Source organism: Oncorhynchus keta, chromosome 22 (genome assembly GCF_023373465.1).
Source record: "Oncorhynchus keta strain PuntledgeMale-10-30-2019 chromosome 22, Oket_V2, whole genome shotgun sequence".
NCBI classification, from domain to species: domain Eukaryota; kingdom Metazoa; phylum Chordata; class Actinopteri; order Salmoniformes; family Salmonidae; genus Oncorhynchus; species Oncorhynchus keta.
Window position 1 is genome coordinate 54664611 of NC_068442.1, and position 16068 is coordinate 54680678.

The 16068-nt window shown below is 42.8% G+C and overlaps 1 protein-coding gene across 1 annotated transcript in view; it reads left to right on the forward strand.

Annotated features, from left to right (window-relative positions):
* The first annotated feature begins 7131 nt into the window (after positions 1-7131).
* tprg1 (tumor protein p63 regulated 1) overlaps positions 7132-16068 on the forward strand; it is an 81301-nt gene continuing 72364 nt past the window's right edge. Inside the window, 3 exon segments of the mRNA XM_052475653.1 lie at positions 7132-7213; positions 8126-8415; positions 13991-14082. Coding sequence (XP_052331613.1) covers positions 8146-8415; positions 13991-14082 — 362 coding nt within the window. The 5' untranslated portion in view covers positions 7132-7213; positions 8126-8145.

Sequence of the window (16068 nt, forward strand, 5' to 3'; positions counted from 1 at the left end):
ATCGAAAATTGCCTTAGGTAACATACCTGCAGATATGTGCACCACATCGTTGCTCTCTCATTCGCTCTTAATAGCTGTCACTCAAACAATGAGGGGCTGAATCTCATTGGCTGAAACTCGAATTGCTAGGGGGCTGGCCCACGTGGGGGTAATTGTAGGAAAACAGTACCACACAGCTTCCAAAAACACTCTCTTTCAAACTAGGGATTTCGTGGCTAATTGAGGTAAAACATTTACACATTGACACATCCAGCACAAAGTGTGAGGTTTAAAAAAAATACTTACTAGTCGCCAAAATACCGGAGCATGTCTTTAAAACAATTACATGTATTAGGGTAGTATATGCATGTCTTTAAAACAATTACATGTATTAGGGTAGTAGATGCATGTCTTTAAAACAATTACATGTGTTAGGGTAGTAGATGCATGTCTTTAAAACAATTACATGTGTTAGGGTAGTAGATGCATGTCTTTAAAACAATTACATGTATTAGGGTAGTAGATGCATGTCTTTAAAACAATTACATGTGTTAGGGTAGTAGATGCATGTCTTTAAAACAATTACATATGTTAGGGTAGTAGATGCATTTCTTTAAAACAATTACATGTGTTAGGGTAGTAGATGCATGTCTTTAAAACAATAACATGAATTAGGGTAGTAGATGCATGTCTTTAAAACAATTACATGTGTTAGGGTAGTAGATGCATGTCTTTAAAACAATTACATGTGTTAGGGTAGTAGATGCATGTCTTTAAAACAATTACATATGTTAGGGTAGTAGATGCATTTCTTTAAAACAATTACATGTGTTAGGGTAGTAGATGCATGTCTTTAAAACAATAACATGAATTAGGGTAGTAGATGCATGTCTTTAAAACAATTACATGTGTTAGGGTAGTAGATGCATGTCTTTAAAACAATTACATGTGTTAGGGTAGTAGATGCATGTCTTTAAAACAATTACATATGTTAGGGTAGTAGATGCATTTCTTTAAAACAATTACATGTGTTAGGGTAGTAGATGCATGTCTTTAAAACAATAACATGAATTAGGGTAGTAGATGCATGTCTTTAAAACAATTACATGTGTTAGGGTAGTAGATGCATGTCTTTAAAACAATGACATGTGTTAGGGTAGTAGATGCATGTCTTTAAAACAATAACATGAATTAGGGTAGTAGATGCATGTCTTTAAAACAATTACATGTGTTAGGGTAGTATATGCATGTCTTTAAAACAATTACATATGTTAGGGTAGTAGATGCATTTCTTTAAAACAATTACATGTGTTAGGGTAGTAGATGCATGTCTTTAAAACAATAACATGAATTAGGGTAGTAGATGCATGTCTTTAAAACAATTACATGTGTTAGGGTAGTAGATGCATTTCTTTAAAACAATTACATGTGTTAGGGTAGTAGATGCATGTCTTTAAAACAATAACATGAATTAGGGTAGTAGATGCATGTCTTTAAAACAATTACATGTGTTAGGGTAGTATATGCATGTCTTTAAAACAATTACATGTGTTAGGGTAGTAGATGCATGTCTTTAAAACAATTACATGTATTAGGGTAGTAGATGCATGTCTTTAAAACAATTACATGTATTAGGGTAGTAGATGCATGTCTTTAAAACAATTACATGTATTAGGGTAGTAGATGCATGTCTTTAAAACAATTACATGTATTAGGGTAGTAGATGCATGTCTTTAAAACAATTACATGTGTTAGGGTAGTAGATGCATGTCTTTAAAACAATAACATGTATTAGGGTAGTAGATGCATGTCTTTAAAACAATTACATGTGTTAGGGTAGTAGATGCATGTATTTAAAACAATAACATGTATTAGGGTAGTAGATGCATGTCTTTAAAACAATTACATGTATTAGGGTAGTAGATGCATGTCTTTAAAACAATTACATGTATTAGGGTAGTAGATGCATGTCTTTAAAACAATTACATGTATTAGGGTAGTAGATGCATGTCTTTAAAACAATTACATGTGTTAGGGTAGTAGATGCATGTCTTTAAAACAATTACATGTATTAGGGTAGTAGATGCATGTCTTTAAAACAATAACATGTATTAGGGTAGTAGATGCATGTCTTTAAAACAATGACATGTGTTAGGGTAGTAGATGCATGTCTTTAAAACAATTACATGTGTTAGGGTAGTAGATGCATGTCTTTAAAACAATTACATGTATTAGGGTAGTAGATGCATGTCTTTAAAACAATAACATGTATTAGGGTAGTAGATGCATGTCTTTAAAACAATTACATGTGTTAGGGTAGTAGATGCATGTCTTTAAAACAATTACGTGTATTAGGGTAGTAGGTGCATGTCTTTAAAACAATTACATGTATTAGGGTAGTAGATGCATTTCTTTAAAACAATTACATGTATTAGGGTAGTAGATGCATGTCTTTAAAACAATAACATGTATTAGGGTAGTAGATGCATGTCTTTAAAACAATTACATGTATTAGGGTAGTAGATGCATGTCTTTAAAACAATTACATGTGTTAGGGTAGTAGATGCATGTCTTTAAAACAATAACATGTATTAGGGTAGTAGATGCACACATTGTCAAGGGCATCCTCTTCTTCATCTGAAGAGGCGAGAAGGATCGGAGGACCAAAATGTGGCGTGGTGTTCATGATGAATGTTTAATTAAAGAAAACACTGAACACTGAAACACTATACAAAAACAATGAACAAAATAACGACCGTGAAGCTAATGAGAACTGTGCTGACACTAGCAATCAACATAGACAATCACCCACAAACAAACAGTGCAACCCAGGCCACCTAAGTATGATTCTCAATCAGAGACAACTAATGACACATGCCTCTGATTGAGAACCATACTAGGCCGAAAAATAGAAATACCCAAATCATAGAAAAACAAACATAGACTGCCCACCCAACTCACGCCCTGACCATACTAAAACACACATAGACTGCCCACCCCAACTCACGCCCTGACCATACTAAAACACACATAGACTGCCCACCCCAACTCACGCCCTGACCATACTAAAACACACATAGACTGCCCACCCCAACTCACGCCCTGACCATACTAAAACACACATAGACTGCCCACCCCAACTCACGCCCTGACCATACTAAAACACACATAGACTGCCCACCCCAACTCACGCCCTGACCATACTAAATAATGACAAAACAAAGGAAATAAAGGTCAGAACGTGACACATATAGAAATCTGTGAATAAAAATGCAATGAGCTATTGTTTTTTTTTAGCCTAAATGGTCCTGAGGAAGAAGGCCATGCCTTGCTGGTCTCCTGGCACATAGACGTTGGAGAAATGCTGAAAGAAACCACACATCCTTACCTTAAAAGCAGTCTAAGCAGACAGAAACTAGTTTTGGACCTAAACTCAAACACGAATGAACAATAACCTAAAAAAAAAAGTTATTGTCTATATCAAAGAATGTCCTTTTGGCCATAAAAAAAAAGCTTTTGTATAACATATAGAAATGGATCATTTTTATATTTTGGAGAGATTTTTGACACATAAAACAAACACACATGGAAGCAACGCAGTGGCTATGTGGCTGGAAGACTGGGAGTTCGATCGAACATTTAGCATTAGGAGATGGATCTGAGGTAAGGCCCTGTCAGAGACTAGCATCCTGCCCAGGAGGTGGCCTTGGACATAAAGCTGCCTCACACTACTACAGACACAGTGGGGGGACTCATACATCACTCTATAAACACTACGACAGACACAGTGGGGGGACGGACTCATACATCACTCTATAAACACTACGACAGACACAGTGGGGGGGACGACGACGACTCATACAACACTCTATAAACACTCGACAGACACAGTGGGGGCTCATACAACACTCTATAAACACTACGACAGACACAGTGGGGGGCTCATACAACACTCTATAAACACTACGACAGACACAGTGGGGGCTCATACAACACTCTATAACACTACGACAGACACAGTGGGGGGCTCATACAACACTCTATAACACTACTACAGACACAGTGGGGGGACTCATACAACACTCTATAACACTACTACAGACACAGTGGGGGGACGACTCATACAACACTCTATAACACTACTACAGACACAGTGGGGGGACTCATACAACACTCTATAACACTACTACAGACACAGTGGGGGGGGGGGGGGCTCATACAACACTCTATAACACTACTACAGACACAGTGGGGGGACTCATACAACACTCTATAACACTACTACAGACACAGTGGGGGCTCATACAACACTCTATAACACTACTACAGACACAGTGGGGGGACTCATACAACACTCTATAACACTACTACAGACACAGTGGGGGGACTCATACAACACTCTATAACACTACGACAGACACAGTGGGGGGGGACTCATACAACACTCTATAACACTACTACAGACACAGTGGGGGGCTCATACAACACTCTATAACACTACTACAGACACAGTGGGGGACTCATACAACACTCTATAACACTACTACAGACACAGTGGGGGGACTCATACATCACTCTATAACACTACTACAGATGCAGTGGGTGGGGGGGACTCATACAACACTCTATAACACTAAAATGGTCCAATTCACGTACTTATCAAGAGAACATCCCTGGTCATCCCTACTGCCTCTGATCTGGAGGACTCACTAAACAGAGAACATCCCTGGTCATCCCTACTGCCTCTGATCTGGAGGACTCAGTAAACAGAGAACATCCCTGGTCATCCCTACTGCCTCTGATCTGGAGGAATCACTAAACAGAGAACATCCCTGGTCATCCCTACTGCCTCTGATCTGGAGGACTCACTAAACAGAGAACATCCCTGGTCATCCCTACTGCCTCTGATCTGGAGGACTCACTAAACAGAGAACATCCCTGGTCATCCCTACTGCCTCTGATCTGGAGGACTCACTAAACAGAGAACATCCCTGGTCATCCCTACTGCCTCTGATCTGGAGGACTCACTAAACAGAGAACATCCCTGGTCATCCCTACTGTCTCTGATCTGGAGGACTCACTAAACAGAGAACATCCCTGGTCATCCCTACTGCCTCTGATCTGGAGGACTCACTAAACAGAGAACATCCCTGGTCATCCCTACTGTCTCTGATCTGGAGGACTCACTAAACAGAGAACATCCCTGGTCATCCCTACTAGCTCTGATCTGGAGGACTCTGATCTGGAGGACTACTTTTACTCAAGTAGTATTTTACTGAGTGAGTCATTTGTATCATTACGGTATCTTTACTTTTGCTCAAGGACGACAATTGGGTTATTTTTCCACCATTTTCCCACCATTTTTCCACCACTGCCTAGAACCATGTGAGGTATACACTTGCATTCCCATGAATATTTGTAAGACTTGTTTAGTGGGGCAGGGGGTGAACACTATTTTGGCAGTGGATTGTAATTGGCTTGACCGGTACCTACCCCATTTTCCAAATCTGTGCGTGGCAAACCAACCCAAATAAAGTACATGTTTTAAAGGCTCTCTGAAATGTAAGGGGTAAACATTTTCACACCAATTGTCTTTCCTATATTGTCCTTAAAATATTTTTTACAAAGGCACAGTGCAGTCAAAATGACCCCCCTGTGTTTTGTATCATATTATACAACAACTGAAGAACTGAACACTGTGAAATGTAATGGTTACTGGTTGAACATACAATCTACACAGGACTTGTTTAATAAGCATGTTTTGCATGGGTGGAGTTTTGACTTGCCTGTTAACATTACCGGTGTGGTGGAGTTAATAGACTGATAACAACGAGTTCCAAACCTCTTTGCCAATTAGCAGCTCATTTCCAGGTTACATATCCCTCCCATTCTGCTATAATACTGTAGCTAAACACTAAATACTGATATATTATTAACATCTAACAAAAACGGCGAAGAGATGAATGTGAGGCAATGGCATCCATCCAATGGGTATTTCTTGGTCTTAACGGCGCCAAGGCGTTCGGCTGTAGTTAACACTAAAGGCTTTATATTCCAACGGGAAAACGTAGACCCGGCGTGTGTGGGAGTAGCTAAATAAGATACTCCGCAGGACAGACAGCCTTTTATACGGCCGCTTGTCAAACACGGCTTTTTGGTGGTTCTTCGGGATTATAATATACACTTCAAGCCATTTTTATTTTTTAAAATTTTTTTTTACAGAATGAACAGATTCTTCAAAGAATTTACTGAAAGAGGAATTAGTGGCCTTAGTCTCACGGCATGTCAGTAACGATTAGCCCGAACGGATGGATGACGCTTCAATGCTTGATGATGCTAGGCCTATTCAGTACTTTGTGGGAGAGAGGTCCAAAATCACTCCGCGACAATCCTGTAGATCCCTACAGACCACCCACTCATCAAATTGTTTGATAGATTACTGTCTATCTCTCAATGTCAAACATGGTGAAATAAAATGAGTGGTATTTTAAGCACAAACACATCAGAGTGGGAACACAAGTCGGAGAAGGGGGGGGGGGGTAGCCAAAGAAAAAACATATTTATTCTTTTCATTAACATGCCTGGTATCTATCCTAAGACCTAATCTTCATCCATTTGTAATACCATACAGTACACAATGCCTAACAGTATTACGTTTTGGAAAATAAAATAGAGCCTAGGAAATGATGAGGTATGGCATTCACTATGGACATATTTCATAGACTGTAGGCCTATTTGAAGCGTGGCTTGATCTATTTAGATACAATTCTGACATGTTTGTTGTGGTGTGAGGAGCTATAGGCTAGGCCCTGCAACCACAATGTATGAGTGGAATACGCACTAAATGTGACACATTTTTAAATAGAAATGTAATTGAATTACATTTAATTGATATCAAATATAGCTGACTGTGGCCTGGTTGTCCTACATAGCCTAAGCTACGCATCCTTAGACAAATCAGGCAAGGCATTTATATCAAGACAACATTCTGTTCAGGTAAAGCTGGTTAATTTACTCTTTTAGGCTACAGCTCTGGTCCAGCGCGTTAAGTGCGTTCCTTCCTGTTACTGGTCCAGTGAGTGGAACGCCCAGGATCAGAGCTACCTGTCAAAGTGAACAAACAAGTGTTTTGTTTCCGTGTGCGTAACCACGGCCCCGCCCATTATAATAATACAAGGAACAAGGAAACACCTGCTGCCGCTGCGCATCTTTCACTCACGTCCACGAACTACTAGTAAGTATAGCCTCCTACGGCTAATTATACTATCCGAATATGTTTGTAAGTAAGGAGTTTTATGTCGATATTATTTCAATAAAAAGCGTAACAAAAAAGTGCAATGTCAGATTGCTTGGTGCGTAATATAGATGAAGGGCTCTGTTCTTTGTGAAAAATACTTTTTTCCCCCTCTGAAATACTTCCTGCCCTAAAGTGCAATAGTCTACTTTTGATGAATCAAGACCGAATCGTAGTAAGTGTAGTCTACTTGACGGATAGTAGTCTACTTGCTCAATAAATGTGGATTGAATCCAGGAAGTCAACACAAGTTGTTTAATCAGTGATTAAAGCTGTCAAACATGAATTACCAACTGTCTAAACATGACAACCAATGTAGCTTACATTTGTGCAAGATAAATAGTGTCCCAAGTCATACCATATTCCTAACAGTGCACTACTTTTGACCAAAACTCAATGGGGGCTGATCAAAACTAGTGCACTATAACGGGAAAAGGGTGCCATTTGTCTGTCAGTTGTGGGTAAGACTGTAAAATAAGATGTACGGTCAGGTCCAGAATTATTGGCACCCTTGATAAAGACGAGCAAAAAAATATATTGTGTATCAAATAAATAATTCACATACAGAGCTATGTTCTCCAATCTCATAAAACATTTTTGAAAAATACTCGTTATCCTCGCATGGTGAGGTATTGAAAACAGGGGTGCCAATACATTTGAGCCCCTATCTTTTTCAGATATATTTAAAAATATATTTTTTTATTAAAATCCCCTTCCTCCCTCAATTGTTTTTTTTTGCATACAATATAGATCAGTATTCTTTTTATTTTATTTGGTATTTTATACAGTATTTTTCTCTCTCATCTTTATCAAAGGTGTTAATAATTGTGGACTGTATGTTATTTTGTTCAGGTCATACACAGGACATCACCATGTCTGAGGGTAAAACAGTCACATTGAAGCCTGTGGACCTGGTAGAACCAGAACCAGGCTTCTCATCCTCTCACCTAGACCCTGCCGATACCTCCTATCAGCCCCCTGCTTTAGATAAGACACCGGGTCAGCCAGACCTCCAAGGCCTGGACAGTGGACACCCGGGGACAGAGGAGAAAGGCCCCGTTGGCCCTACGACACCTGATGCTGGGGCTCGATGGACCTCAACACTGGACCAGTTTAAACTGAAGCGGTTCTTCGTCTTGAGGGTAAAGCTTAATACTGACTTGAACACGGGGCATCATTATAGAACAAACCGGAAGCTGTACACGATGCCCTGTTGTTACATGTATGTAAATCATGCTTACAGTAATTATATCTACAGTAAATACCGAATAAGAACGGTTCCAAATTAGCATTGTCCTAAAAATAATGGCTTAAAACAATATTATGTTTAGTAAATTCAATTAATCCCATTCATGTGGAACATGCCCATGGGTTCCCCTGCGCAGATTCATGAAATGTAACTTGTCTCAAGACACAATGTGAACAGATTTAAACATCTCCATCATCCCGGCTCCGTGTGTTCACACCTACAGTAAATACACCAGTGCTTAATCAGCTGCCAGGCCAGACGGACACTCCTAAACTAATCACGTTATTAATCAACGTGTCCAAGTGTTGTGTGCTTATCTTTGACTTACTCTGAGGTCAGACATGGACAGGTTCCTTCAGAGTGGTTAGAGCGTTGGACTAGTGACCGGAAGGTTCCTTCAGAGTGGTTAGAGCGTTGGACTAGTAACCGGAAGGTTCCTTCAGAGTGGTTAGAGCGTTGGACTAGTAACCGGAAGGTTCCTTCAGAGTGGTTAGAGCGTTGGACTAGTAACCGGAAGGTTCCTTCAGAGTGGTTAGAGCGTTGGACTAGTAACCGGAAGGTTCCTTCAGAGTGGTTAGAGCGTTGGACTAGTAACCGGAAGGTTCCTTCAGAGTGGTTAGAGCGTTGGACCAGTAACCGGAAGGTTCCTTCAGAGTGGTTAGAGCGTTGGACCAGTAACCGGAAGGTTCCTTCAGAGTGGTTAGAGCGTTGGACCAGTAACCGGAAGGTTCCTTCAGAGTGGTTAGAGCGTTGGACCAGTAACCGGAAGGTTCCTTCAGAGTGGTTAGAGCGTTGGACCAGTAACCGGAAGGTTCCTTCAGAGTGGTTAGAGCGTTGGACCAGTAACCGGAAGGTTCCTTCAGAGTGGTTAGAGCGTTGGACTAGTAACCGGAAGGTTCCTTCAGAGTGGTTAGAGCGTTGGACCAGTAACCGGAAGGTTCCTTCAGAGTGGTTAAGAGCGTTGGACCAGTAACCGGAAGGTTCCTTCAGAGTGGTTAGAGCGTTGGACTAGTGACTGGAAGGTTCCTTCAGAGTGGTTACAGCATTGGACCAGTAACCGGAAGGTTCCTTCAGAGTGGTTAGAGCGTTGGATTAGTAACCGGAAGGTTCCTTCAGAGTGGTTAGAGCGTTGGACTAGTAACCGGAAGGTTCCTTCAGAGTGGTTAGAGCGTTGGACTAGTAACCGGAAGGTTCCTTCAGAGTGGTTAGAGCGTTGGACTAGTAACCGGAAGGTTCCTTCAGAGTGGTTAGAGCGTTGGACCAGTAACCGGAAGGTTCCTTCAGAGTGGTTAGAGCGTTGGACTAGTGACCGGAAGGTTCCTTCAGAGTGGTTAGAGCGTTGGACCAGTAACCGGAAGGTTCCTTCAGAGTGGTTAAGAGCGTTGGACCAGTAACCGGAAGGTTCCTTCAGAGTGGTTAGAGCGTTGGACCAGTAACCGGAAGGTTCCTTCAGAGTGGTTAGAGCGTTGGACTAGTGACCAGAAGGTTCCTTCAGAGTGGTTAGAGCGTTGGACCAGTAACCGGAAGGTTCCTTCAGAGTGGTTAGAGCGTTGGACTAGTAACCGGAAGGTTCCTTCAGAGTGGTTAGAGCGTTGGACCAGTAACCGGAAGGTTCCTTCAGAGTGGTTAGAGCGTTGGACCAGTAACCGGAAGGTTCCTTCAGAGTGGTTAGAGCGTTGGACCAGTAACCGGAAGGTTCCTTCAGAGTGGTTAGAGCGTTGGACTAGTGACCGGAAGGTTCCTTCATAGTGGTTAGAGCGTTGGACCAGTAACCGGAAGGTTCCTTCAGAGTGGTTAGAGCGTTGGACTAGTAACCGGAAGGTTCCTTCAGAGTGGTTAGAGCGTTGGACTAGTAACCGGAAGGTTCCTTCAGAGTGGTTAGAGCGTTGGACTAGTGACCGGAAGGTTCCTTCAGAGTGGTTAGAGCGTTGGACTAGTAACCGGAAGGTTCCTTCAGAGTGGTTAGAGCATTGGACCAATAACCGGAAGGTTCCTTCAGAGTGGTTAGAGCATTGGACCAATAACCGGAAGGTTCCTTCAGAGTGGTTAGAGCGTTGGACTAGTGACCGGAAGGTTCCTTCAGAGTGGTTAGAGCGTTGGACTAGTGACCGGAAGGTTCCTTCAGAGTGGTTAGAGCGTTGGACTAGTAACCGGAAGGTTCCTTCAGAGTGGTTAGAGCGTTGGACTAGTAACCGGAAGGTTCCTTCAGAGTGGTTAGAGCGTTGGACTAGTAACCGGAAGGTTCCTTCAGAGTGGTTAGAGCGTTGGACTAGTAACCGGAAGGTTCCTTGAGAGTGGTTAGAGCGTTGGACTAGTGACCGGAAGGTTCCTTCAGAGTGGTTAGAGCGTTGGACTAGTAACCGGAAAGTTCCTTCAGAGTGGTTAGAGCGTTGGACTAGTAACCGGAAGGTTCCTTCAGAGTGGTTAGAGCGTTGGACTAGTGACCGGAAGGTTCCTTCAGAGTGGTTAGAGCGTTGGACCAGTAACCGGAATGTTCCTTCAGAGTGGTTAGAGCGTTGGACTAGTAACCGGAAGGTTCCTTCAGAGTGGTTAGAGCGTTGGACTAGTAACCGGAAGGTTCCTTCAGAGTGGTGAGAGCGTTGGACCAGTAACCGGAAGGTTCCTTCAGAGTGGTTAGAGCGTTGGACTAGTAACCGGAAGGTTCCTTCAGATTGGTTAGAGCGTTGGACCAGTAACCGGAAGGTTCCTTTAGAGCGTTGGACTAGTAACCGGAAGGTTCCTTCAGATTGGTTAGAGTGTTGGACCAGTAACCGGAAGGTTCCTTCAGAGTGGTTAGAGCGTTGGACTAGTAACCGGAAGGTTCCTTCAGAGTGGTTAGAGCGTTGGACTAGTGACCGGAAGGTTCCTTCAGAGTGGTTAGAGCGTTGGACCAGTAACCGGAATGTTCCTTCAGAGTGGTTAGAGCGTTGGACTAGTAACCGGAAGGTTCCTTCAGAGTGGTTAGAGCGTTGGACTAGTAACCGGAAGGTTCCTTCAGAGTGGTTAGAGCGTTGGACTAGTAACCGGAAGGTTCCTTCAGAGTGGTTAGAGCGTTGGACTAGTAACCGGAAGGTTCCTTCAGAGTGGTGAGAGCGTTGGACCAGTAACCGGAAGGTTCCTTCAGAGTGGTTAGAGCGTTGGACTAGTAACCGGAAGGTTCCTTCAGATTGGTTAGAGTGTTGGACCAGTAACCGGAAGGTTCCTTCAGAGTGGTTAGAGCGTTGGACTAGTAACCGGAAGGTTCCTTCAAAAAAGCAACAAGAAAGAGGCTTTTGACACCCACCCTCTCAAGTTGTTCTGAATTCCTGCTACATTATTTTGTTGAAATATAATTTGATCTTTAAGAAATTAAGCTAATTGTATTGCAACCAAATTGGCCATTTTAAAGGTATAGGATTCATATAATATTAAATAAATATACTACCCAACACCCAACATGACCCCAGACATGGGTCATCAAAAAATAATCATTTGAAAACCACCCACTGAGGTGGAGGTTATATGCAGGGGGTACCGGTACAGAGTCGATGTGGAGGCTATATACAGGGTATTACGGTACCGAGTCGATGTGGAGGCTATATACAGGGGGTACCGGTACAGAGTCGATGTGGAGGCTATTTACAGGGGGTACCGGTACAGAGTCGATGTGGAGGCTATTTACAGGGGGTACCGGTACAGAGTCAATGTGGAGGCTATATACAGGGTATTACGGTACAGAGTCAATGTGGAGGCTATATACAGGGTGTTACGGTACAGAGTCAATGTGGAGGCTATATACAGGGTGTTACGGTACAGAGTCAATGTGGAGGCTATATACAGGGGGTACCGGTACAGAGTCAATGTGGAGGCTATATACAGGGTATTACGGTACAGAGTCAATGTGGAGGTTATATACAGGGGGTACCGGTACAGAGTCAATGTGGAGGTTATATACAGGGTATTACGGTACAGAGTCAATGTGGAGGTTATATACAGGGTATTACAGTACAGAGTCAACGTGGAGGCTATATACAGGGTATTACGGTACAGAGTCAATGTGGAGGCTATATACAGGGTATTACGGTACAGAGTCAATGTGGAGGCTATATACAGGGTGTTACGGTACAGAGTCAATGTGGAGGCTATATACAGGGTATTATGGTACAGAGTCAATGTGGAGGCTATATACAGGGGGTACCGGTACAGAGTCAATGTGGAGGCTATATACAGGGTGTTACGGTACAGAGTCAATGTGGAGGCTAAATACAGGGTGTTACGGTACAGAGTCAATGTGGAGGCTATATACACAGGGTGTTACGGTACAGAGTCAATGTGGAGGTTATATACAGGGTATTACGGTACAGAGTCAATGTGGAGGTTATATACAGGGTACTACGGTACAGAGTCAATGTGGAGGTTATATACAGGGTATTACGGTACAGAGTCAATGTGGAGGTTATATACAGGGTATTACGGTACAGAGTCAACGTGGAGGTTATATACAGGGTATTACAGTACAGAGTCAACGTGGAGGTTATATACAGGGTATTACGGTACAGAGTCAACGTGGAGGTTATATACAGGTTATTACGGTACAGAGTCAATGTGGAGGTTATATACAGGGTATTACGGTACAGAGTCAGTGTGGAGTCTATATACAGGGTATTACGGTACAGAGTCAATGTGGAGGTTATATACAGGGTATTACGGTACAGTGTCAATGTGGAGTCTATATTCAGGGTGTTACGGTACAGAGTCAATGTGGAGGCTATATACAGGGTATTACGGTACAGAGTCAATGTGGAGTCTATATTCAGGGTGTTACGGTACAGAGTCAATGTGGAGTCTATATACAGGATGTTACGGTACAGAGTCAATGTGGAGGCTATATACAGGGTATTACGGTACAGAGTCAATGTGGAGGCTATATACAGGGTATTACGGTACAGAGTCAATGTGGAGTCTATATTCAGGGTGTTACGGTACAGAGTCAATGTGGAGTCTATATTCAGGGTGTTACGGTACAGAGTCAATGTGGAGTCTATATACAGGGTATTACGGTACAGAGTCCATGTGGAGGTTATATACAGGGTGTTACGGTACAGAGTCAATGTGGAGTCTATATTCAGGGTGTTACGGTACAGAGTCAATGTGGAGGTTATATACAGGGTATTAAGGTACAGAGTCAATGTGGAGGTTATATACAGGGTATTACGGTACAGAGTCCATGTGGAGGTTATATACAGGGTGTTACGGTACAGAGTCAATGTGGAGTCTATATTCAGGGTGTTACGGTACAGAGTCAATGTGGAGGTTATATACAGGGTATTACGGTACAGAGTCATACTGCTGGACTGCAGAGAAAACACAACAAAACATTTTGTTCTTATTAAGAGACATTGAAACCGGTTGTGCTTCTACATCTAATAATTGTCCCATTTACGGCGGAATGATCTTTAACCATGTGTTTTGTTGTCGTTTCTGTTTAGCCAGGGACCATGGACCAAGCTCTTGAGGACATCAAGGCTCTGGTCAATCAGGATGAGGATGGCCATGTCCATGGTGTCTGGCTGATGGCCGAGTGAGTTTATCTCCGTTCATATCTCTCTCACCCTACTATGTCCTGGTCTTCCGTAGCCATTCTACGCCTGCTGGATGAGCAGAAGAAGAAATCGTATAACAGGAAGTTACAAAACAACAGATTTCCTGTTTCAACAAGTTGTGATGATGTACTGTGTATGTGTTGCGTTCCCATCAACAGTGTAACTGAAAACCCCCACTGATATATAGAACCTGGTTGTTCTCATCTGATTATATAGTACCTGGTTGTTCTCAGCGGATATATAGTACCCGGTCGTTCTCAGCTGATATATAGTACCTGGTCGTTCTCAGCTGATATATAGTACCTGGTTGTTCTCAGCTGATATATAGAACCTGGTTGTTCTCAGCTGATATATAGTACCTGGTTGTTCTCAGCTGATATATAGTACCTGGTTGTTCTCAGCGGATATATAGTACCTGGTTGTTCTCAGCTGATATATAGTACCTGGTTGTTCTCAGCGGATATATAGTACCTGGTTGTTCTCAGCTGATATATAGTACCTGGTTGTTCTCAGCTGATATATAGTACCTGGTTGTTCTCAGCTGATATATAGTACCTGGTTGTTCTCAGCTGATATATAGTACCTGGTTGTTCTCAGCTGATATATAGTACCTGGTTGTTCTCAGCTGATATATAGTACCTGGTTGTTCTCAGCTGATATATAGTACCTGGTTGTTCTCAGCTGATATATAGGACCTGGTCGTTCTCAGCTGATATATAGTACCTGGTTGTTCTCAGCTGATATATAGTACCTGGTTGTTCTCAGCTGATATATAGAACCTGGTTGTTCTCAGCTGATATATAGAACCTGGTTGTTCTCAGCTGATATATAGAACCTGGTTGTTCTCAGCTGATATATAGTACCTGGTTGTTCTCAGCTGATATATAGTACCTGGTTATTCTCAGCTGATATATAGAACCTGGTTGTTCTCAGCTGATATATAGTACCTGGTTATTCTCAGCGGATATATAGTACCTGGTTGTTCTCAGCTGATATATAGGACCTGGTTGTTCTCAGCGGGTATATATAGGACCTGGTTGTTCTCAGCTGATATATAGTACCTGGTTGTTCTCAGCTGATATATAGTACCTGGTTGTTCTCAGCTGATATATAGGACCTGGTTGTTCTCAGCTGATATATAGTACCTGGTTGTTCTCAGCTGATATATAGTACCTGGTTGTTCTCAGCTGATATATAGTACCTGGTTGTTCTCAGCTGATATATAGTACCTGGTTGTTCTCAGCTGATATATAGTACCTGGTTGTTCTCAGCTGATATATAGTACCTGGTTGTTCTCAGCTGATATATAGTACCTGGTTGTTCTCAGCTGATATATAGTACCTGGTTGTTCTCAGCTGATATATAGTACCTGGTTGTTCTCAGCTGATATATAGTACCTGGTTGTTCTCAGCTGATATATAGTACCTGGTTGTTCTCAGCTGATATATAGTACCTGGTTGTTCTCAGCTGATATATAGTACCTGGTTGTTCTCAGCTGATATATGTTCCCAGCTGTTCTCAGCTGGAATGTTCCCAGCCAGCTCACCGGGAGTGTTCCCAGCCTTCACCGGGGAGTGTTTGCCAGCTGGGAGTGTTCCCAGCCAGCTCACCCGGGAATGTTCCCCAGCTCACCCGGGAATGTTCCCAGCCAGCTCACCCGGAATGTTCCCAGCCAGCTCACCCGGGAGTGTTCCCAGCCAGCTCACCCGGGAATGTTCCCAGCCAGCTCACCCGGGGAATGTTCCCAGCCAGCTCACCCGGGAATGTTCCCAGCCAGCTCACCGGGGAATGTTCCCAGCCAGCTCACCCGGGAATGTTCCCAGCCAGCTCACCCGGGGAATGTTCCCAGCCAGCTCACCCGGGAATGTTTCCCAGCCAGCTCACCCGGGAATGTTCCCAGCCAGCTCACCCGGGAGTGTTCCCAGCCAGCTCACCGGGAATGTTCCCAGCCAGCTCACCGGGAA